The sequence below is a fragment of the Coloeus monedula genome, assembly GCF_965178545.1.
Source record: "Coloeus monedula genome assembly, chromosome: 28".
Classification (NCBI taxonomy): Eukaryota; Metazoa; Chordata; class Aves; order Passeriformes; family Corvidae; genus Coloeus; species Coloeus monedula.
The window spans coordinates 424,812-450,069 of NC_138808.1; the positions used below are offsets into that span (position 1 = coordinate 424,812).

A 25,258-nucleotide genomic window follows, 5' to 3' on the forward strand; every position below is an offset into this window, starting at 1 on the left:
CACCAGCACCAGCCCCTCCCTCCCCTAAAGCAGAGGCTGAGGCAGAGACTTGTACAAAACTGGCATCTTTATTGCTTGTTGGGTCTGTACAAAGGGGTCGGGAACAGCCCTTTGGCCAGAGACCAGCGTGGGGCCGGCTGCGGAGGTGAACATGGGTGTCGACCACGGCCGCGCCAGCTCCAGACCTGCCCAGGGACAGGTATCCTTTACAAAAGAAAGTCAGTAGTCATCTTCAGTATTTGACACCAAAAATTGGAGCTATTTCCTGTCCCTGGGATAGCTTCTAAAACCACACGTCCCTGCCCTCCGCAACTGTGGCTATTCCAATGTGCACGCTGGGAGTACAAAAACTCTTTGTCTTGTAAAGGCACCATTTTCAGCATAGTTTAGTTCACACACACAGCGTGTCACACACAGCTAAGTACATCTCTCTGGATGACTTCATTCCCTGGATCCCCTCCTCTCTCCCCACCCTCTGACCAGGGCTGGAGATGGGCTGCATCCAGCTGCAGAGCTCATTGTAACAGACAGACAGGCAGGCAGAGCAGGACACAGCAACATTAGGAAGTAATTGATTATCTTGGAACAAAAAGGAGACCCCCCACCAGTACAGTTGGTAAAATTCTAGGTGACATTTTACAGATTTTAATTGTGTTATAAATCTTAGTCTAAGTTTATGGGAAACCACAGGAGTTCAAGTATTTTATTACTGCACACACTATATATATATTTATGTATGTATATACAGAGGAAAAGATTATTTTTTGGCAATATTAGGGGGATTTTACAGATCGAGCTGTGCTTGTGGCAAGCACAGAGTGAAACAGCCCAGCACTGTCTTCAGCACTTCCCTCACTTTTAGCAAGTTTGTGCAATAGAACCTCACTTTTAGCAAGTTGTGCAATAGATTCCTACTTGTGACCATGACATCCAGCTTCTACCCACGGCATCACGGGATCAGGATCCACAGCTCCCTCTCCTAGCACAGTGGATGCTGAGCACCTCTGCTCAGGAGGAGCTCCAAAATCCAGTCTAGCCCATGGTGTGGGAGCAGAGGGCAGTCTAGTCTGACACACAGTAGCCCAGAGGCATCCTGACTGACACTACAAAGGTTTGGGTATTAAAAGAAGGGGTGCATCAGTCACCAGGTTCCCATTTAAAGTGCTCAGAGAAGCTCTGGTGGTCCAGGCAGAGACACTTCCCGCATCCCAGTGTTCTGCAGGGACTGCTGCTCTGTCTTTAGACTTGAATCAAAACCCAACAGCACCCCATTTTTTAAAACCAGAATATGGCCATGTCTTCTCGTACCTTTATGGCCACTGCCCATCCATGTATTAGTGGGAATTAGTACAGGAGTCTCATTTAGCCACTCTAATTAAAAAGCATTAAACTCAGTGCTCCTATAGCACAGCTTAGTGTCAGTCAGCATGGAGTTAAGAATTTAAGTGCATTATTATGCATCTATAAACATAATATACATGCATAAACATGTTTAAAATCTCTCTCTTCCTCTGAAAAAGTCCTCTGAGACCTCACTCCATTTATGCCATCGAGGTGTACACAGGAAACACTTTCCAGTCCATGCAGAGTAACTGTAAATTAACTGACCGGATCTCCTTGATTTGCAAACAGGTTACTCCAATTGCTCACCGCACAGTCACAGAGACAACAACAAATTGGACAATTTCCTTACCAGGGCTCATGGCAGAAATGGGGAAGCCCAAATCCACATGCTGGATTTCAGGATTATTTCCCTGCAGGCTGCTGCACTCCTGCTGCCAGCCTGGCTGCAGCAGCAAAGCTTGGACAGAGCGAGGAAGGGGCTGGGTGTTTCAGTCCCTGGAGCTTTGGTCGAGGTATTTATTTAGTGTAAAGTTCTACATTCCTGGTTTGGATCTCTCGTTTGCCCTGTCCCAGGCTGCAGCAGGGAGGCTGCCGGCACTGCCGCGGGATGCCAGAAGGGGAACTGCAATTTCAGCCGTCGCAGTGAACAGGTCAGCTCATGTGAAGGCCCCGAGGAAGCCAAAAGCTATTTGGGAGGCAAAGGTGCCGGTCGGGAAGGGAAATACTGTCCCTGAGGTAAACATTTCTGCTGTGCTGGCGGCAGTCCCTGAGGTACAACCTTCTGCTGCGGGGGTGGGGGCCTGCAAGGGGACAGAGGAGGCGCAGTCAGTCCTGCAGCACCCACCACCCACAGCCCTCCCACACCCACTGCCAGCATCCCCAGCCACCACACCACTGCTCCCACACCAAGACGCGTTTCGAACATGCACACTGGGCCTTAAACTGCCTGAAATTCTCAGGGAACCTCCACTTGTTAAAACTCACCTTTTCTCCCAAAATCCTTTAAAGACCCCCCTGCCCAAGTGCCCCACCAACATGAGCTACATTGGGGTGCTCCCACTCAGTACCTGGCACTTCCTGGGTCTGTGTGTGCCATGGCACACGATTGCATTTTACAAGCACGATTAAAAAGATGAAAAATAAAGGAAAACTTTCTGTTCAAAGTTAAGAGAAATGGTTTTGCACTTGGCCATAACATTCACAAATCAGCAAAATGACAGATTTTTGAGTAATTTGCTTTTAAACTGACTATTTTAACAGGCCTTTCATCCACCTGCTGGGCTAATCTTCCCCCACAGCAGCGCTGTGAGCCTCGTTCATCACCACACAGCCGTGACAGCGCAGGATGAATGCGCTGCCTTTCAGGGTGAAGTGAAGGAGAAACTTCTGCCAGTGAAAAGTCAGCCCTGCTTGCACACAACACGTGATGGAACACCCCAGGGCTCCCGGGAGTGAGGGACAGGACAAGAAAACCCATCAGTGCCACTGCCAATGGGCATTTACAGTAACTCCACTGACCTGCTGGGCGCCCTGTGTGGCTGCTGCACCGGGTACTGCGGCGGGGAGTAGTAGGGCTGGTGGAAAGCCTGCTGAGGGTGCTGGTTAACTGGGTAAGCCGGGACAGGAAAGGTATTTGGATGCATATCCTAGAAAGAAAATACAAAGAGAATGTTCACAAATTGCACAGAAGGAATCCAAGTATTTGCGTCACTAAACAAGTGGCATTCAAGACCACTTGCAAACCAGCCCGGCAATGTCAGAGTTGTTCTTTCCTCTGAGAAACTCAGTAGGAAGAAGCAACAGCAGTCTGGGAAGCGCTGGATTTTGAAAAACACCTAAGGGTTAATCACAACAGCACTTGGTTTGCTCTGGGAGTGTGCTCTGGGTGGCTGTGGCTTTCAGAGGACAACTGCTCTGACAAGGAGAGGGGCTGGGGAGCTGGCAGACACCCTTCTCATGTGGGGTGGGTGTTCTGTCATGAGGAAAAAGCAGGTAAACTGCTTCTCAAGGCAAGCACAGCCTGGGCCAAAGCTTAAACTGGGAAACTGAGGAGCCCCCCACACAACCCTTAGGAAACAAATATTCTCCCTGCTTTTCATCAAGGAGAAACACAATTTTGAGAAATGAAGAAGTAACTTTGAAGCTTTTAATAGAGCAAAAATTATATGAACTGCCTTCATCTCTTTACTTGAGAGTAACAAACAGGCTAAAGGAAAGTACGTGGTTCCTACCATGGGTACAGCTCTTGGAGCATAAGGCATGCCACGGGAGAAGCCTCTCTGCTGGTAGTCCCTGGGTTCGGTGTCTGGCCGGGGAGGAGGTGACTGAAGTGACCTGAAATCCAATGGATATGGACTGTGTGAGCACATAACCCAGACTGTGCAGGCCATGAACCCAGGCACTGTGAACTTGACAGCTGGATTTATACTATCTTAGCACATATCAAGTGTGAGAAAGATAATATTTACCACAAATCTAATAAATAACAACCCTTTGCTGTTCAGGACTCTGGCAGCTTCCCTTTGCCCTTTTATAAATAGATGAGACCCAAAAATATAAACCCCTATCACCAATGCACAAGAACAAACGTAACAGTAAAGAGAAAATTCTCTGCTCTCTTGATTTGGGATGAATTTCTGTTTTCTGTCATTGCCAGAGGCAAGCTACATGTGCCACTGGATGCAGGGGCCTTTACCTGACATCCTGGGACTGAGATATGTCTCCACACTTTGGCACTGGCTCGTGTAAACAAACATCCACGGACTATTCAAAGGGCAGAGGAGAAGGCAGAAAGGAGAAGGCACTCACGAATGGCAGCGGGACATCAGCCTCCTGAAGCATCGCTTCAGCCTGTCTCTCTTTGCAAAGGCCAGAGCAGCAGCTACGAGGAGTGGGAGGACCAGAAAAAAGAACACCAGCAGCCCGTTGCGCAGCGAGGTGTCTTTGTCTGAGGGGACAAAACCATGGAGAAGAAATAAGTTTTACATGGTGTTACCACCATCTGACTCATAATAGCAGCGAATATTTGGTAGGAATGGTTCTATAACTGTTTTCCATTTTTCATAGAAAAAAACCCCAAAAGAATCCAGTAAGACTGCAAGATATATGCCCAAATAGATCCTTTCTGTTTTGTTTATCTTTTAGAGCCGTACCTATCATGATACCCTGGGCTGCAACAGCACATTAAATTAGGAGATCAATCCTCATTGTTCATTACTGTAATGCTTCATTACTAAAGCTCTTACAAGAGAGGACAACAGAGCTTCTGCCTTTTGGTCTGATATTAAATCCACCTCTTCTCCAATCACTGTTTGCTGTAGACAAAAAACTTGGGTTCTTAATATTGACATTTTTATATGCAGCAATTTCTCCCCTGCCCGCTGTACGAAAACAGCCTTTCCATTTTTTGTCTGATGATTTGAGGGATCTGCCCAAGCTCCAATGTGTTCCTCCAGCCTGTTACTGCATCACAGTGCCTAGCTTTCCCAAACCCACACCAGCTTATGAAAAGATCATTCTTGCAGCCTACAGAAGTTACACCAATCCCATCTTTATATACTCCACATGGACACAGTGTTAAGTTTTCTCCAAATTAGAGCTTGGCTCTGGCTTCCTATTTCACCTTCAAACCCTCAGCAAGCAAAGCAAGCACCCCAGCTCTGTCAGTTTGCTTTCTGTCATGCAGGAATCATGCTTCCCTTCACTGGGGCTCCCCTTCCCAGCTGGGACACAGAGAAGTCCAAGAGGATCTTTGTTCCAAGGTAGCAGAAATCACCTGAACTAAACCAGTCCAGATCCTTACAGATCCCTACCCCAGCATTCTGAGAAGGGCAACACCTTGAGCAGAAAACCTCTGCAAGAATTCTTTGCCAGTGAAACCTTGTGCAGAGCCATCCCCCAAAGTTCACCAACACATCGGCTGCTCTGGCACACCCAGCCCCAGCCCTCACAGCCACTTGCCGTTGTAGGGAGGGCCACTGTCCACACTGCCCCCGTAGCCTTTGGAGTCACAGTAAGGGGGGGCCCATCCTGCTTCACAGTGGCAGTTCCTGTTGTTGTTGCACACCTGTATTCCAAAACACAAATAGTCAGTAACTTCCATCTCTATGCACTTAAATCTGCGTGCAGCAGCCACGACCTGTTCTGTCCCTCGTATTGCTCAGCCTGGAGAACTCTACCCAGTAACTCCCAAATCAATTCCAAACAGTCCTTGGCCAGGCATCCCAAGATTTCACATGACTGAGCACACACAGCACTGTTCAGGAAGAGCTTCCAAGGATTAGCTATCCCAACAGCTTACACACCATGGCTTTGCTTGTTTTGTTGTTTTTTTTTTCTTTGTGAGATGCAGAGTCAAATTTCATTAGTAATACTGGAACTGGGAATTCTTGCCTGGCAGAGAGTTTTGCTAAAGATTTTTTTGACACTACTACAGGTCCTCTTGTCTAGAGGCATTTTGTAGAGTGCTTTACAGTTCAACAAAACAGAAAAATAAAGTTACTAATCACCACTTCAAAACTTGCTGCCTCTCTTCCCTGCTTACCCCATGCCCATGGCACTGCTTCTCCATGTCACAGTCATAGTTCAGGACAGAGGCACTCACACACTGGAAGTGCCTGCAGATCTGGGGAACAGAGATGCACACAGATGAGGGATGATGGCATTTCAGTGCCCCCTTGCCTCCCCAGATCCCTGCTCCTAGCTCGGGGCTCCACAGCCATGCTGTGCTTCCTGCCACAAAGCCTCACACACTCTCACTGATAATTCCAAACTCTGCAGAAACTCTGTTCCACAAAAGGCCTCTCAGCATGGGGCTGAGCTGGCACTGGAGCCTTTTGTCTCCAGTCTGAATGTAAAGGAACAGCAATTAAATTGTGCCCAGTAAGGACATGTGGAATGCACATTCCTCCACTAGGGCTAAGCTTCTGCACTCTTTAGTTTAGTTGGATTTTAATTGAAAGTTGTCTTCAAGGCATTTGTGTGGGCCTGGCTCTTCCTGCTCATTCACAAAGCAAAGATTCTGGCTCTCAACAAACTCAATTTCTTTCGCTTCACCTACAAATGAAAGGCCCATTAAATGTTTGATGCACATGCAGTGCAGTACTGGGTTGTGGGGGGAACCAATGGATTCCTTTACTTTTACATTAACTACAGGCATCAAAAAGTAATGGTCATAACTATTCATGAAACAATGCAGCTGAAAATTTTATTCCCATGAATACCCTGAATTATTACATTAGGATATCATTTTTTAATTACCTTTCCATTACCACACTTGGTGCCTTCATTCACCATCCCTGGGTCCGGGACATCAGAGCCCAGCTGGAAATCCACCCCCCAGCATAGAGAGCCTTTGATGGGAGTTTGGATAATAGCAGGCTTGATTCCAAACACAGGCATGGCTTTCACATTTTCACACTGCAGCTTCCCACACATGGCATTCCTACAACAGCAACATAGGAACACTGTAGTGACACTTGAATTTATTCTGAGGAGGAGACTACCATGTGTTTGATACGATCTTTCCTTTCTACTGGAAGATACTACTTGAAAACAAAATTGAGGCAACTTGACAAATAAAACTGAACTGGGCTTCATTCCAGTGCTGCAAGAGAAGTTTATCCCTTCTTTCTATAAGCTGTTGGAATCTCTACATTAAGGAAAACATGATGATTTGCTTGTCATCTTCCCATATGTGAACACTTAGGAAAAGCACAATCCTTGATGGGAGACGTGGAACACGCTCTCCTCACCACAGCCCTGCATCCCTCCCCTGTGCCCCTGCTACATCATCCCAAACTGACACTACAGCACTCAAATACAGATCCCCAATGATACATTTCAGAACTTCCCAATGCACTGGGCTCAACTCACCAGCTGGAACATTTCTTGTAGTCATGGCCATGGAAACCACAGTTGCCAAATCTGTCCCCTTTGGAATTCACTTCAGTAAAGCAACTGCTGGGGGCTGCTTTGGCTTCTGCAAACAACAGCCCATCCCCAGAGAGAGGAGCCACGTTACCCAGGCACAGAAACATCTCACACAGTATCTCCTGTACCCAGAGCAACTACCCTGCTACACCAAGTATTTGCCATGCAGCAGCAAGCTTAGGAACTTGATCAAAACACTAAAGAGGTTACAGCGTCAGAATTACAAGGTTCCAAGTTTAAAAATGGAGAAAAACAGTTACTTAACCTGAGTCAGTTCTAGCATTTGATATTTCTTTACAGCCCTATACAGCAAAAACCCCACTGTACCAAAAATGATAAGTGCAACAAAATTATTACTTAAATCCCCAGCACAGCACTAAGTGTAACACAGGAAGAATGCATGACCATTATGCTAAGCCATTACCACCACTGCTTCAAGTCCTCTGCCAAAGCCAGCTGGTCTTTGTTACAGAAAAGCAAATAAATATATTAAATGAACTTAGTGTATTCTTTAGCTACATCTCTTAGAAAGATTGTAACACTGTGCCCTTCCTTACTGGAGCCAAAGATATCCTGGCACTGTGCGTCGTGGTACTGGCACACGCCGTTGTAGCAATAGGCCTCCTGGTTGTGGCAGGGGTGCCCGTTCTGCACGGTGAAGTCCGGCTGGCAGAACTGTGATGTGCCATTGCAGTACTCCGGGAGGTCACACTCGTTGGTACTTGCCCGACACTCAGTGCCTCCAGGAAGGAGCTGAAGAGAGAGGGGAGGGAAAACTGCATCAGAAAGCAGGAACCTCCCAGCAGAGACAGACACTGCACCTGACCCGTGATATGCTCCAAACAAGGGACTGATGTGAAGCCCTCGTGGGGCTGCGGGCATGCAGGACAACTCACTCTCACAGATGAACTGACTAAGCCAATGCTCTCCTTTTCTGAACTTCCGAACGACACCGAAGTCTCCTACCTGGCAGTTTTTGCAGCAGTCACCATAAGCACATTCAGCACTGGCTCGGAGCCTGCAAGTTCCTGTCTCGCAGCACGGATCGCTTTCACACTCCTGAGGACAGAAGTGCTGTGAATGTCACAAGATCTCCCCCTCTGTCACATACACTCCCCTCTGAGTGAGAGGCACGAGGCTGCCCTGGCAGCACTGGGAAAACACACAGCTACGAACCTTTGGTGAGCCACAGTCACACTCCTCCCCAGCATCCACCAGCTTGTTCCCGCAGTACGGGATGCTGTAGGTCTCATCAGGCTTTGGAACATTGAGCAGGCAGCTCCCACCTTTGTTGAGTGTCAGCTTCTCAAAGTCTTCTGCACTGCAACTGCTGAAGTTCCTCGATCCCCTGCAGTGGAGAAAATGGGCTGAGCTTTACACTAAGCCAACCCACCAGCATTCCCTGTGTTTGCAGAACAAAGGAAACGTTTGCTTTCCCCATTACAAGCATAACATGACTCTTTGCAAGGGGAATTTGAAGGTGAAAGTAATCCATAAAAACAAAGCACGTGGATGGGGCATTTTGAGCCTTCTTTTCACCCCCTTGGTCAGCTACTTACGATGCTCCAGAGCTCATAATGCAGCTGCTTGCCCCACAGTGACAGACTCGTTCATCATCATGGTTCATCCCCAGGTTATGGCCGAGCTCGTGAGCCATGATGGATGCAAACATCTGGATACTGATCCTTCCGAACTGCACAGAAGTGACACAGAAGGCAGTCAGAAGAGAGCTTATATTGACAAAGTCAGTGTTTACTTATGTGCCAAGGAGACACTTTTGCCATTCTGTCTCTACATTATCAGGATTCTCAGATCAACAGTGCCAGATTTCCAACCAAGTGTGTGGAATTTGCTTAGCAATAAGAGCCCTCAGAGAAACCTCTCTGGGACACTACCCAACGACCTCCACTTTCCAGAGCAGCTGCAACATTAACACAAAAACTAGAACTCTCCACACCAGCCCAGTTCTCCTGAAATGTACAAATTCCAGCACTTCTGTCACTGGTCCAAAGAAACCAGATTTCTGGGATTGCCGGTTATCTGAGACCAGCAGCTTGGTTCATTAAGGCTCTGCAATTCCATATAAAACATGCAGTGAAGCAGCACTGCTCAGGGAGGTCAGAGCTGCAGGTCAGCCAGTACAGAACAGATTTGAGAACACCCATAGCTCCCACAAACTTTTGAGGCAGAGATGCTTAAAACGACACAAAGAAATTCTGAGAAATCCTTTTGCATGAGTGCTGCACACTGAGCAGAGGGGAAGCTGAGCAGAAGACTACAGAGAAGTTGTGATCCAGATATCCTGGAAGTGTCAGAAACTGTTGGGGACAACATAAGAGCCCCACTAAGATACTTCAGCTTTGTTAAGAAAGACTCTGTGCTTCCAGGAAGACTTCCAGAGTGCAAACTCTGATCTCAATGACATTCAGAGATCACTGAAGAAATCTCACCACGTTAATGCCTCCTGCATGGCTCTTGGAGCACACTGTTCCCACATAGGCCATTCCAGCTGTGCCACCAAAACCCTTCTTCCTACAGTCATGGAGAGAAACGAGAGGCCATCATCTGTCTGTACAGACACACACAGCCCATATCAGCACACCACTCCTGCCTGTGGGGCACAAATCCTGCTGCTCCAGCTTTCCAAGGCTGACACAGGAGCACTACCAGGAGCACTGCTACTGATTGCAGGCACAAATGCACCAGTTAAGCTTTTGCTTTCTGCTCAAGATGCCTTTATTCTGTTAATTTAAGACAAGCATTTACAGACAAAGTCAGCCTCTTCCATATCATCCCTCTGCATATAAAGAGCTCAATGGTCCACCCTTAAAATCATTTGGTTTAATTGGCTGTCATCTGCCTTTCTGGTATGAACAACTCCATGGATTCTTCCTTTTTCAACTTCCTTCTCATTGCTCTCTATTTTGTTCTTAGAGGTTAAGTGCCACAGCAAAATACACCACATTTTACTGCACAAAAAAGAACTTCTAAAATTAGTATTTCCTCAGACATTTGCCTCCATCACCTGCATGCTGCTGTGCTGGGAGAGGAGGCTCCCAGCTCCCAGAGGAAGGGGAGGGCAGACTTTGCTGTGCTCGCACCTCTGCCCTTTCCCTGCTTTGGGCCTGCACTATCTGCAGGAGCAGGAAGTGCACTGGGGCATGTGTCCTGGAATGGGGCAGGGAACAGCTCAGGAACCTCTGGACTTGCTTGAGGGAGCAGGGCCAGACAGATTAACACCCCATGGCAAACTCCAACCAGGTCACCAGCTTCTGGAAGCCAACTGCAGAAACAACTTTGTCTCCACTAAAATGCAACATTCTGCAACAGGTTTGTGCTCATTTTCAAGTGGAAAAGGCCCTTGGATCCCCTTGGATCACAAGCCCAACCTGTTACAATGCGACAAAGGACTATCTGAGCCAAAGCTTTACACCATACAACATAGAACATTGTGGGATGAGGGAAAAAAAGTGTTATTTAGCAATACATCTGTCAGAGGACACTGAAATTAAAGAGCACGGAAACCTTCTTAAAAATGCTTAACTTGACCCAGAATGTTTTCACAAGACACAAACCACAGCAGAGTGCCTAGGACTCTCTGAAATACAGCAGCTGCTTCTGGCACTACAGCTGGGCAGGAACAGAATAAGCTTCTTGGGGTTGAAGGGAAGGAGCTGCTACTCACAGGACAAACTGGGCGCTGTCATGTCTCCGCCGCAAAACGAGGTTTTTCTCTCGCCACTGCACAAAATTTGCCAGCACATCCCCAGCCCCACCATCTGTGCTGATGATGTTCTCATGCTTCCAGATCTCCAAACCAACCAGCACAATGCGGATGTTCAACATAACATACATCTGGGGAGAACGAAAGAGGAGAAATATTTATTAATATCTTCAGACAAAAATAAGTGTCCTGGTGTTATAGATCTTACTGCAAGTATCCATCTTTTCTGTGCAGGTTTGACTCTTTTTTCACAGCTAGTACACAACCAGAACCATCAGAATGGATTTTCTCTGTGATTTAGACCTTCATCAGCTAGAGGATCAATGCTTAAATGCCACACTGGCTACACTGTAAGACCATACAAAACAGAGATAAAAAGAAATCTCAATTCTGACAAGTATCATGTGAAATAGTAGAGTTATACTTTTTCTCTAATCTTTACACAGAAAAAAGAATTGCAGTAATTGCAACCATCTGTCCTGTCACTCACTGGATGTAGCACTGGTTGGAAAAGTTCCCCAAACTAATTCTCAAGGTGGATAAGTGCAGATGAATTTAGAGGTGGAATGGTGATGCATTCCCCAAAGTGGTACCAGAACAGACCCCAAGGTGGACATATACAAAAGGCAGCAGGGCTGCAGCACACAGCATCCTTCCTACTCACACTGTCAAGGAAGTTTGCCAGCTGCACCATGTGTTCTCTTACTTCTGTTTCACTCTTCCCAAAATCTTCAAACTACAAGACAAAGAAACTTAGTATCACAAAGAGAAGAGATAAAGACAACACTTACCAAAAAGAACAGAACATTTTTGCCTGGCTCCAAATCTCCCAGAAGATGCTAACCAAGAAACATCTTCACTGCTATTGCTCAGCAGCTCAATATTCCAAAGACAACAGCAAAGGCAGTTTTTACTACGTGCTTTCCTTACACTAGGAGATTCCTTGCTGACAGAACCGCTCCCTGTCTGATGGCTTACTCCTTTTCTGAGGAGGACTGCATAGCACACGTTTTATCCACTTCTAGGGTAGCATATTTGCACAACTTGGGTAAAGTGTCAAGTGTTTTTCAAGAATCCTTTTGGGAGTAATGAAGCCTGAGGGCTTTCCAGGCCCTCTCCTGAGGGGAAAAAAAAAAAAAAAAAAAAAAAAAAAGGGGAAAGCCACACACAACTCCCACCTTTTCTTTATCCACAACTATGAACAGCTCCACGTATCTTGTCTGGTGCAGGACCGCCCTCTTCCTCTGGGGAAAAAAAAAAAAAGGTTTTAGACAACTTCAGATTAATTAATTCAAGTGTTAACAAAAACCCCTCATGACATTGTCAGATTTCACTTGATGCCACCAGTGGTTTGAGTCACACCCAAAGCACACAGTGCCAAACCCAAGCAGTGTAATCCAATGCAATGACAGCCTCTGTGTTTTACACTAAAATTCAGCTGCACAAAGATTTCCCTTGTTTCAAAAGCAAGGGACCTGTGCCCAGGTTGCTTTGGAAAGTCAGTACACACTTTTATAAAGGAGCAGAAAGATTCTACAAGCAAATACCAGCGATCTTTAAGTGAAACACAACACTTCATTCTCCTTCTTTCATTTCAGTCTTGTTCCTGTACAGGCAGTCCTTGAAGGACAAGGGGGACCTTCAAACCAAACTGCTACTGTGATGGTGAGGAGGATGGAATAAACACAACAATATTCTCCTGGCTCCTGATGCAGCACTTTGTTAACAAGCATCTCCATGAGGGTCACGTTCCTGCCCTTAAAAGTCGCCAAAAAAAGCCTAGGAATATTCCAGACAGCTGCCCCATCCTCACTGCCATGTGCAGAAGCAGGAGAAAACTCTGGCTGCTTTTGCAGAAGGAACTGAGTTTTCCAGTAGTGCAGAAACCCCCAAATCATAAACCTTTAGGTATGTGCTAAGTCCCAGGAAATCTGATAAGCTGCTTCCATACTCTTAAATGAACTCACAAACTCCATTATGTGGGACTGGGGAGGACTTACCCGCAGCAGCTGGGTCATACTGGGATGGAGATTTCCCTCTGCATGTTCCCCTTCCTGGCCTTCAGCAGTTACTCCACACGTTGTGGGCTCTTTCTTCACGTTCTCCAGTCGATATAAAATGTGTTTAGAGCCAGAGGAGGAATCCATGGGCTCAATCCCATAGGTGACATTCCCTATTGTCACCAAACCCCTAAAATATGGCAGTGTGTGAGAAATCCAGCACTAAGCACAGAGGACAGTTACCCACAATTTTTACAGCTAAACAAAGGAACAGTTATTCTTGGATAACCAAAGCCTGCCTATACCTCAGCTCTTGTGAAGCAGCACACCACTTCAGGCCTGGCAGTAGCCTTTCACTGACTAGGGCCTTACAAATGCAGTAAATTAAATACTTCTGTAAGGCTCTGCAATGCCCCAGGAATTACATCACAGGTCTTAAGCAGAAATGCTTTAGTTCAAATACACTATTGCCACCCTGGTGCCTGGCACAACCCTGCAAAAAAATCAGTGGAACAGAATATAAGGCAATTAGCCCAAAGCAGAAAAAATTCCATCAGACTTGAGGTGCACAAGGTTTAGGGTCGATTTTGTGAAATTTGGAGACTAGTGTTCAACTTTCCATTTCTGCACCAGGTACAGCTGCCATGACCATCTCTGCAAGTTAGAAAATAAGCCAAATGTGTGCCGAAACCAACTTACTGCACTCTGATAACTAACTGCATTAATAACTTATTTGATGGTACTTCAAATATCCATGAACTCCTTGAATAAAAGATGGCACAGGACAACAGCACCAAGGCAGCTCAGTGCAGCCAGTGACTCCCTGACTGGCTGAGGCACAGTTAAAACCAGCAGAATTGGGTTTCGGGTTCAGCAGCCCCAGTGGGACAGCCGGGACACAAAGGAGGAGTTGTGCTACCTGAGCCCTGAGCAAGTGCTGACAGCCACCAGGGAATCCAGGGTCCCCTCCACGTATCCCTGATAATGGCAGTGATCCTGGATGGGAAAACAAGGGTGCATTACATACATGTTTCAGGCATTCCTGCACACCCAGGGCAATCTCTGATCTGCCACTGACCAGCAGTGATTACAACTCAAGAATACAGAATGTATTAAGTTAAGTTTACCACAGCTGGATTTCTTAACTTGACCTAGGCTATCCCTCTCCTGTTCTGTCCTCCACCCTGCCTCAAATATTTCAAGGCCAGCCCCTCCCTACAAAGTTGGGTCAAATTACTCTTCAGTCTTCTGGCAAAAAGTTCTGGCTTGTCTGTCACCTCTCTGTAGCAGGAGGAGGGACAACACCTGCTGTCCACGCCAGCCAGTGCTGCGCTGCCAGAGCTTTCTGGCTGCACAATGCAGCCCTCATCAGCCCTGACAGATGGAGTACTTCCACTGTATACTCTGTATATACATATTTTGGAAAATAGACAAGGGGTAGCATGGGGCAAATACACTCTATTTTCTCTGGCATAGGTTTTTTGGACATTGATATAGGGGTCTATAATACAGATTCTATCATCTGTTGCTCAGCAAGGAATGCAGAAAGAAAGGAGGGGGATGTGCTAATCCTTCAGGGCCAGTGTGACTTCTGTGACCTCATGCAGAAAAAGCATTTTTCCTCTAACCAATCCCTTTTAACTGGGAAGCAAAATAGTCATTTGACTCAGGTGCTCTATTTTCAAGAACAAGATCCTATGAATCATGTATGACTAATACTTCCCCTTTCAAAGGAACAACACTGATCCTTAAGAGTGAAGCCATTAGAAAAGCACTCATGCATTTTGTATCACACAACTTGCTTTTAATTCTACATTTTCAAAGGCAACATGTCAGGCAGCCTGCTTGTACAGAAAGAGGGCTGCAAACTTGCTTTCCGTGGAATAACCCCAACACTACACAGATCACATCCCTCTCAAAGGTCCTTCAGACTTGATGTCATCCATCCTGTCCAGCAGGTCCCCAATGCCAGCACTAACAGACCGCCTGCCCACCCTCAGAAGTTGTTAGTTCCTAACAGCCAGCCCTGCTGAACGGACGGGCCAGCGGCTGACAGTTCACTGTGGCTCAAGGACCAATCTGGAAGCTCATTGTGTGTAAAAGCAAAAACAAAGCTGCCTGTTCAGTCCCCGGAGCAGCCAGCGCTGCCCTGCGGGCTCCAGCCCTTGGAGGAAGGCAGCAGAGGCCAGAAGCGACATCAGCCCCGCACTGGGCCGTGAGACAAGGACAGGACCACTCCAACAATGAGATACCAACAGCGGACGGCAGCACTGCCTTTTAGAGAAGAGCAGCTTTTAATGAGACAGCAACCAGCCCCACCTCAGAAAATACAGGTCTCTTACAGGTTAGATCCTCATCCAAAATTAAGGATTCTCTCCAGGAAGAGGGCAGTTGGTTCTGAAGGTGGCCCAGTAGAAAATACAACTATCCTTTTGTAATCCCAACTCCCTCATCCCACAGATGCTCAGCGTTCCAGTCACCTTCAGTGAGAGTATGAATAGAAAGAAATCCTACCTGGACATCTGGATATTCCAGTTGCAACTTTCCCTCCTTGTTATAGGTATAAACTGTGAAATCTTTGGGCAGCAGTTCTCTGCAATGAAAGGGGAGAAGGAATACAAGAGGAATTTCACAAAATGACTGCAACATTGGAGCAGAACAGTAAGATGGTCCTAATCAGAAGTGTGACAAATAGGTAAATTGCAATTAAATAAGGAAACATTAAAAAGGAAAACCCTTCAAAACTAACAAAGAAATTGTATATTTTCACAGCAAAATTCAAGAGACCAGAATGGTAGAACTGCTAATGTTCAAACCAAACACCTCACCTCAGAGACAGGAAAAGCAGCAAAACCCACTAAATTGTGCGAAAAGCCTGTTTCCAAACAGGAAAAAGAAAAATCTAGCCCTCAATCTGTTGCACATGCCTTCTCCTCCCCAGTTTAGGGAGGAAGTGCATTGGGAAAGTCTCCCACAACTAAGACTGCTGCACCATCCTGGTAATTCCATTGATGTGGTGCAGCTAAATTCCCATGTTTCTGAGGGTCAGGGCCTTGGAAAGCAGCAGCTGGAGCTTCCCAAGGGCTTGTAGAGTTGTCTCTATCACAACAGCAGTTTGGAGCAGCAGCAGCCTAGTAAATGACCACGTGCTGGTGCTGCAAGTGGCCCTTCAACTCCAGACAGACAGCATCTATATCAGCTGTGAGTTCTCAGTATTCAGACCTTGGATAGAAAGTGAGTTTCCTCATTTATTAGCATCCTTGTGCTACTGAGACAGGAAAAACCACAAAACTAAAACAATAAATAAAATCCAGACAAAAGTGAAAATATTTACTTGAAATACAGCTCAGCTTGTTTATTTTTAGCTGTGAATGGAAAGAGTCGTAGATTCCCTGGGTCTCTTCAGAGTAATCTGCAGCTTCCTGCTCTGAAGGGGGTTCCCCAGGGCTGCAGGAATCGAAAAACATCTCTGGCTGATGGCCAGGACACTAAGACTCAATCTCTTCCCATTTTGCAGAGCTGGGATGTACCTGAACTTCCCACACACAAGCCCAGGATTCAAAACTCATGTGCTATCTGCCAGCTTGTCATCTGGACACAACAGTTTGAATAATCTAATAATTTAAAGAAATTCGTTACTTACTTGTTCTTTTCTAAATGAATCGTGTATTCTTTTCCCTCAATCTCAACAGCATATGACACCTTGTCCTGAATATAAAGAAAAGTACATTTTACTCATGTTAATGAATAAAACATTCTTTGAAACCAAGAAAGGTGGATGAGCCTGAAATTTATTTTATAATTGTCCCTGTTGCCAGAACCTAGCATCCCTACCTGTGTGACTGGGGAAAAGTCACATGAAAGAAATTGTTTCAAAATAGAACTGTGGTTTTCTTATTCCTTCCTTCTAAAACTTCCACAGAAAAGTTATGAGTCAGAGCCAGTAAAGGACAGCACAGGTTTTTTACTGAACATTTACAGTGAGCCAGCACCTCCCCAGCCTTGGGGCAGGCAAGTGCCCAGTACCTGTATTGAGGAGCTGTTGGAAGCCTCTCGCCGTTCTCTTCCCAATCTCTGTGGAGTTACAACTTCGTAGGAAGTGAGCAGGGAAATCTCCTGGAAACCTGGAAAGCAAAACAGAAACACTGGGTAAAGGAACAAAGCAATCAAGAGGATAAGGCACAAGGAAGAAAACACTTCAGGAAGAGTCCACACACAGAAGAGCACAGAGCAAACCTCAGAGCAAAGCACACTTTGATTGCCTTGCAAGGGACCAGAGAAAACAACACAAACAGCAGAGAAGACACCAATTTGTCCAGAAAGCTTCCAACTGAAATCTTCACTTTCCAATCACTGTCTTACCAATACCCATCTCATACACCACTGCTCTTCATCAGCAGGAATCAGCATTTAAAGCAGGTCAGCACAGCAAGAACTCGCTCAAGGACACCCAGTGTGAAACCAGGTGTCCAGTGCTGCAAAGCTGCAGAACTGCCCCGTGCAGCCTCTCTCAAGGAGCTCCAGCAGCTCCTGCTCTTCCCCATGGCACAGCTCAGCCTCTCACCCTTGCCCTGTGCAGCACAGCCAAACTCCTGACCTGAGGCTGGTGCTACTGCTCATTACGCTCTTAGAGAGCCCTCAAGGGCCTCAGCAAAACAACTGAGGTGAGACAAATCCCTGCAACAAAGCAGCTGTCACAGATCCCTTTATTTATTATTTGCCTATGCAACATCAGACAGATCCCTTGAACCTAACAAGTCCACGGTCTAAGCTCCCTTCATCAGTTTTTGCAAGCAACTGTTTTATATTAACTGTGTAAACAACAATAAATTGTGCATGCAAATTACTTCTCCCATCAGCGGTGGCATCTGCTGGTGCCTGGCTCGGAGCCGCTCACCCAGGAAGCAGGAGGTTGGTCAACCTGGATCACAGGCAGCATCCAGAGAAATGGTTTTCCTGGCTCACGGCAAGGGAAACAATGAGCTCACCAGAGGAGTCTGAGCTTCCCAACAAAGGCAGAGGGAAGGGAGCAGTTATCCTCACTGTCTGTCTCCAGAAATCATCACCACATCTGGGGCAGGTGAGCAAGTGTTTGGTGTCCAAGATCCTCCAAAATCTCTCAAATGGGACTGAGATGCTGCATCCAGTTAAAACCAGCCCCTCAGAGCGCACCAAAAGCACATACTGCAGGAAGCACTTCTCTACATTTGTCATTTCCAACCACACACTCATACCCAGCTCCGAGCTCCTGCAGGTCACTGCTCAGCACTTGCTCCTTCCCCACTGCCATTCCCACATGCCCGTAGTAGTGGGGATGGGACACTTGGGCCAGGTTCTGGAGGCTCTCGAGGCACAGGTTACACAAACAGCAGGACACAGCCAACCTTTGCAGTGCTTGGAATACGACACATTTGCTCAAGAGCAGCTTGGAAGCAGAAGACAAATAAGTGAATCATCACACGAAGCAGAACTGGGAGGGATTTCTGGGAAGAGTACAACTCCAAGAGGATCCTCTTAGAGCAACGGCACTAAAAGGCCGATTTTCAACTTTCTGAATGCTCCAACATTTCTCTCCCCACTTTCTGCTCTCCTTCCCACTCTTTACCTGTTCCATGCCGTGTGCCCTGTGCAGCATTTCACATACCACCAGCAACCCTCAAAGAGGGCACAGAGTATTTCAACAAAAAAAACAACCAAAGAGACAAGTGCAGCCAAGCAGAAAGCCAACCCTGCTCCCACATTTTCCTCCTAAAAAGGCCAGGTACAGTTTGCAATCAATTTTTCAGCAAGTTACAGGACTTTTAGTCCTCAGGTGCTTTTTGCCACTGGCCAAGGCAGCTGTTGGAGCTGTACCACGTCACTGCTGAGAACATGACACATGCTGATGACCCATTTCCGGACCGAGATTTTGTTTCTGAACAGAAAAATGCAATTGCATCCGTGACCATATTTATCTCATCTCATTAAAGGCTGCCATTAATTACCAAGCATTGGAGACAACTAGGAAGATGTGAATCACCTTCCCCTCCCCACCTCAAATCCACCATAGGAATTCCATGCATGTTCCGTGGCATGTGGGAGCTTGAAAACCACTGGAACACATCACAGCCATAACGGCTCTCCAGACACTGGGGGAAGATCTGGGGGTGCTCAGGAGAGTGTTCTGGGGGTGCCTGACAGGTAAGATCTGTATTCAGCAAAGGTCAAACTGCATCCCCTGTCTTGCTAGACCTTGGCATGCCCATGGGTCATTGGCTCAGTTACAGAATCACAGCACACAGCTACATCCACCTACACTCACACTTCCCCTCAATTATCATCCTTCCTGAGCTGTGACTCCTTCCCAAGCCTAGCAAAGGAAGGTCAAAAGATACACTCTTCAACAGAAGGAAAAAAAAAACTAAAAAGAGGAAGTTCAGACTGTGGCCTATTACACCACAAAACAAGCTATTTTCATAAAAATGAATTCATCAGCATGTGAGCAGGTCAGCAGCTAATACCAAAACTCATTAACTGTGGTTATCATCAATTGATTACAATTAATAGCTGAGGTCAGCTGCACCAGTCATTCCACACTTTGGCAGGGGATTGCTCACCAGAAATGCCAAAAGCATTACACAGCCATCCAGCCCATCAGGGACCTGGGAAGGACCAGTGCCACATGGAGCATCTCCACCGAGCATCCCCGATCTTCAACAGATCGGCTCATGTGCTTCAAGCTGTACCTCTGACCCCCAAAGGAGGTGAACCATTCACTCCCTTCTCTCTGCCTCCAAATCTTTAGATTTCCAGTGTGCTGTCACACATCCCTCTTCTTTCCTGCAACTAAGAAACATCAATATTCAGTATTTCCTTACACCTCTGCCTGTTCATATCAGGCTGTTGTGGCTGCCCTCTCCAGCCAGAGACAGACCTATCCCACAGAAGCACCTGGAACAGGACACAACAGCCCAGTGAGGCCTCATGCATCCCAAGGCACACGTGCTTTGTGTGTTTATGGATCTCCACAGGTTAATCTCACCTTCAGAACAGACAGCACATGTCTGATTCACTTGTCATTTAACTTACACTTCTTTCCTTTCCTGCCAACATGCTCCTGCTCCCCATTTTTCACCCTTTCATACTAGTACAGACAATTATTTCTACCTCAGCAGAACACTTTGCACCATCCTTTCAAAGCCTTCTTTCTGACAGATACTTCTCTAGTGCTCAAAACACTGGGATTGTTATCCCTGTCTTTAAGGAGCCGGAATCCCGTCTGACTGGGAGGTACCAACTGCCAGCTCAATCTGCATTCTCCATATCCTATTTTCAGAATCATACAGGAGTTTGCCAAGCAGTGTCTGAGGAGAAACTTCCATGACCCGGCTTGCTTACCTATGCCCTTCAAAACAACAAAACCACCACTGCTGGTGGATTTCTCCAAGCAATGACACACCAGGAAAAGCATTTTTTTGGTGTGCTTAACTTTTGCACTAAGGTTACAGTTGTTAGTAGGATTTACTCTTTGGACTACTGCAAGCAAAAACCTCCTTCACTTTCACTATGCAAATATTATCCAAGTCCACTTAAAAATGTTTAGAGGTTTATACACAACACAAAGATAACAAGTCTTCTGCTAAATGTAGGAATGTTTTCTGTGGAGCCAGCAGTTCCAGCTCCTCCCATAGCCCAAAGGCTAAAGAGTGCCTCAGTGGTGCTTCATCTTCAAAACACCTGGGAACATCTGGCCAGCTGTTCTACAGGGCACCACTCCTTGGGACTTTTCTTTCCATCTCTCCCTCCCCTGCTCTCAGTCTTCAGACCTGCTGGGTCTCCTGCTGTGCTGGTGCCCTTTAGAAGGCAGGAAGAGATGACCAACCATCATGGCAAGGGAAGCAAATTCATCTACTCAATGTATTGCTCACCTGGAATATTTGCTTAACATTAAACCTGGCCAGAACAGTTCATGAAGTTTCTTTCAGTATTTCACCAGGGATGTTGGACATTGATCAGGTTACAGAGCTCTCCCACAGAAATATTTCCTAGAAAATTCTTACTCCCCCTTGCTGAAATCCAGACCTGTGCTGTAAGTGTTTCCTGTCTAGACTCTCCCCATTCCTTCTGCCCTTCCTAAAGCCTAATTTGTCTGCAAGACAACAGCTCCCCTTGTTCCACAAAAAGGACTGTCATGCGTGTCCACTGGCACTGTCACAACATCCTCTGCACCTCGGCACCTTCTCACAAGGAGAAGCAGGGTAAAGCTGTGCTCTCCTCTGGAGCAAGATGAGCAATCTCACCAGGACACCCTTCCTGTGGGTCACTGGCCCTGGAGGCCCTCCCTTCCATACATGACAGTGTGCCCACAGACAGGAGCTGAGCACGCCGAGCCCACTCATTTCCTCCCCATCTTACCAGCTGTGAAGGTCAGCTCTGCTTACCCAGCTGAGTCCGTGGGAACCTTCTCTTTGGAGACATCGCTGGCTTTACATTTGGCCACCAAAGGGAACTGTGAAATGCACATTCTTATCTTTTTTTTAATTTTAGCTTGAGAAATAATAACGATCAAGACATGTAGAAATTCCAAAGTCATGGTTCAAACTTCCTTTTTCCAAAAGCAAGGCACTACAAGAGGCAACGTTTGCTACACTGAAATGCCTTTCCTCTCTTTCCTTTCCACATGGAGGAAATAACCACAAACCCCCTCTTTGCTGAATGACTGTCCCAGATTTGTTGCAATATGGGTGAGGTAGTGCTGTGTTTTCTGTGATCTGAACAAAAGAATTATTTCAACCAAACACCCTATCTCCCCAGAAATTTAAACCCAAGCATTTAGACACTTCAAGAATTGTGGCCAAGCCTGGCTGGAACATCCTGGTATGTGTATGACACCAAGTATCAAGAAAGAGATGAAGTAGCACAAAACAGTCTCTGCCTGTGAATTTTTCTGAATTCATACAGTCAAACCTTGAAGGCTCCTATGGACACAAGCAGAAGAGGAAAAGCCACACACAAAAACCCCTCAAGGCTACACATCACCATGTGATTATGGTCATTCAGGAATTTTCAATTTATGGCTTCTGGTAACACTCCACTTCTGCCTTACGTCCCTATGTGTGTCAAAAGCGCTTACATTATAACCCAAAAGTTGGAGGTTTCTACCCTCTCCTTCATGCTCATACCTCAGGCCAAGAAGGTGCATTCTATTTCAAGGCAGGTTTGGCATTAAGAGCTGGAACAGAGACTTCCAAAGGCAGAGAGGAACACCACCATCCACCATCAGGAACTAGCACCAGTGTTTCTTTCCTACAGGCAGGAACTAAAATTTTATTCCTCAAAACACCAACCACTCCACTGGAAGCACAAGCACCTGATATCTCAGAGATGCATAATTTCAGACTTCACTCCTCAGCCTCCAGTCAGAGCTCCCAACTTGCTGTGCTACTTCCACCACCAGCCACCTCTCAAAGTCGGCTTTCACCTCACACAGCTCACACACCCTCCAGCAACAACAAAGCAAGTGAGAGGAAGAGATTCCAGCACAGAATCCCTCAGGGAGAGACACACACCACATAAGCACTGTCCTCAGCATGAAGCACCAGTATCAAGGTACATATTCCTCAGCTGGGAAGACCTGACTATAAAAACATGCAGTAGTGACAAACACAAAAGTTTTACACAGTGCACGTGTCAGGAGGGGGAAACAATGACAGAGGAGACATTTCTGCCATGTATGCATAGCCTTGAATCAGAGCCGTAAGAGTCCATAAACAGAACCATCTCAATTCATAAACAGTCCCTAAGGATAGCACAGGACCAACTCCTTAAAAGCCACGCAGAACGATGGCACTGAGTCCTGCCCTACCTCCCTGGGGACAGCAGGCTGCGCGGTCCTGCCCCACGCCCGGCTCAGATACCCGAGTTCCTCGATGGCCGAGGCCACCTGCACTGACAGGGCAGCCCTGCATCTCTGCGGGCTTTGCCAGGGGTGCTTTGCCTCCTGCTCCGTGAGAGCCTGGCAGAGCTCCCGGCGAGCGCACGGCCGTACCTGGCACGGGAGGACTGAGGAGCAGAGACAGTGCTCGCGGGACACCTGGGAACTCGGGCAGGTGTGCGGGGGCCCGAGGTCACTACCGGGATCGCCTCCTCGTCTGGAGTTCCAGGGTCCAGAGAAAGGACCCCGCTGTCCCGCCGGGCCCTCCGCAGCACCCCTGACCAGGAGCACGTCGGCACAGACGATGCTGGACAGGGCACAGGTGGGGCTGCCACCCACAGACCCTCCTGCTGCCACCGGCGACCCCCGGGGACCACCGCCCCCTGCCCTCGGAGCCACCGCGGGGCTTACGGGGACAGCGGGCAGGACCTCCCGCTCTGGCCAAGGTACAGGGCGGTCTCTGCACCACCTGCCACGCTTCGAGGGCAGGGGAGGGGCAGCGGCTGCCAGACCCTCCCCAGATGGTCCTGGGGAGGGGTGACAAGGGAGGGCCCGACCCTCCGGAGGGGACGGGGAAGGGGGAACGGCGCTGTCCGGGAAAGGGAATTAGGGGCCGAGGGGGGTGCGGGCGGCAGGCCCGGCCCGGCCCCGCGCACTCACCCGCGGGCGGCCCGGGCGCGGCCGGCGGCGGCAGGAGGAAGATGAGGAAGATGAGGAAGCGGCAGAGGCAGCTCCAGGCCCGGGCCATGACAATCCCTGCCCACATCACCCCTCCCGTGGGGCGCTGGGTCCGGCCGGCGGCCCCGCGGCCTTATGGAGCCGGGCCGGGGCCTGCGCTGCACCGCCCCGGGGCGGAGCCGTCCGCCCGCCCGCCCCGGGCCCGGCACGGACCGCGGGCAGCGGCACCGCCCCAGGGACACCCGGACGGGGCGGGAAGATCCTCAACCTTTCCAGTGCTTTTTTGGACTAAAAGCTACCAGGTACCAAAAGCGATGGGGTCCCGAAGGAAACGCCCACAAGGAGAGCTGGTGTCAGCGCAGACTGCGGCCACCACGGCTCTGCTGGCCTTTCTTGCCAAAAAACTGCACTCCACATTGGAAGCAAAGAATCATAGAACATCCTGAGCTGGAAAGGGCCCACAGGGGTCATCGAGGCCAGCTCCCGGCCCTGCACAGACACCCCAACAATCCCACCCTCTGCATCCCTGGGAGCGTTGTCCAAACCCTCCTGGAGCTCTGGTAGCCTTGGGGCTGTGATCTTTCCCTCGGGAGCCTGTTCAGTGCCCCACCACCCTCTGGGGGAAGAACCTTTTCATAATATGTTGGAAGCACAGGAGAACTCATCATGTCAGCCCCTGGCTGGGCAATACCACAGGTACAGGTGAGCACGGGAAACTCCCCAGAATGAGAAGGCATCACAGGCTTTGCCCCCCGCTACAAGCACCAGGCATATTGCCCTGCTCCACTAGTGGCCCATGGACAACCTGTCAGGGCATCTTTGGAGCTCTGTCTCATCCTCCAGAAAAATCAGGAACAAACACATAACAGACCCATCACATTACGAGCAAGTAATGGCAAGGTAGCACAATATGCAGCCTAAAAGAGCCCAAACACAATATTGAAGGAATCCATCTCCATCCCCTCCAGAAGATGCACACAGCTCTTGAGTCAGGGAATAAAGAGCTTGGGAATGCCCAGTCAGTGCTTGGGCATTACTCAAGAAACAGAAGGCTCCTTATGGATTATGATAATAGCATGGATCACATACAGATACCTCTGTGCACTGTACAAATGATGAAAACATGAATCATCCTGTGGTTCCTGCCTGAGGGGCATGAGATTCCCGGGTTCAAACAAGAGCCACATCCATATCCTTTGGCTTCTCCTGTCACTCAGCACCACTACTGCAGCCCTGCGATACAAGGAACTGTAAACACACTTCTAGGCTCCAGACACGCCACCACTGGGACAGCTGGGTCAGCTTCTGAGCACACCGTTCGGGTCAAATCAAATCCCTGCTCATCTGCTCAGCCAGGGGGAGCACACTTGGGACACCCACATCAGCAGGCACAGTGGAAGGTGCTCTGGGAGAGGAACCAGGTAAAACCAACCAATAAATCCTGGAGGTCTGCAGTGTCTGAAGCCGCAAATGAGACCTCGGAGCCGAGCACTGGATTAGGGCTGTTCGCTGGCTCCAGCGCGGACTTTGTGACTGGAATAAAGCACAGTGAGAAAACCCATTGCAGTGAGATTTTCTGACATCCAAGTACAGACATTTTGTCCCTCCTGTGGCTCAGATAGGAGCGATTCTCCCTTAAGCCGACACAAAGGGCAAACACGGAGACTG

At 47.9% G+C, this 25,258-nt stretch overlaps 1 protein-coding gene across 1 annotated transcript; it reads right to left on the bottom strand.

Moving 5' to 3' along the window:
- Window positions 1-65: 65 nt before the first annotated feature.
- Window positions 66-23,728, bottom strand: LOC309582917 (disintegrin and metalloproteinase domain-containing protein 9-like). Its single transcript, XM_082298342.1, has 22 exons — window positions 23,573-23,728; window positions 17,026-17,123; window positions 16,643-16,707; window positions 15,514-15,592; window positions 13,919-13,995; window positions 13,000-13,189; window positions 12,178-12,243; window positions 11,664-11,735; window positions 10,961-11,130; window positions 9,726-9,807; window positions 8,835-8,968; window positions 8,452-8,623; window positions 8,242-8,334; window positions 7,833-8,028; window positions 7,219-7,324; window positions 6,604-6,787; window positions 5,888-5,968; window positions 5,305-5,410; window positions 4,153-4,291; window positions 3,576-3,678; window positions 2,863-2,990; window positions 66-2,144 (listed from the first exon to the last, which is right to left on the bottom strand). Exons 1-22 carry the CDS (start codon window positions 23,676-23,678, stop codon window positions 2,030-2,032), a joined length of 2,562 nt encoding a protein of 853 aa, XP_082154468.1. The 5' UTR covers window positions 23,679-23,728; the 3' UTR covers window positions 66-2,029.
- Between the last annotated feature and the right edge of the window lie 1,530 nt (window positions 23,729-25,258).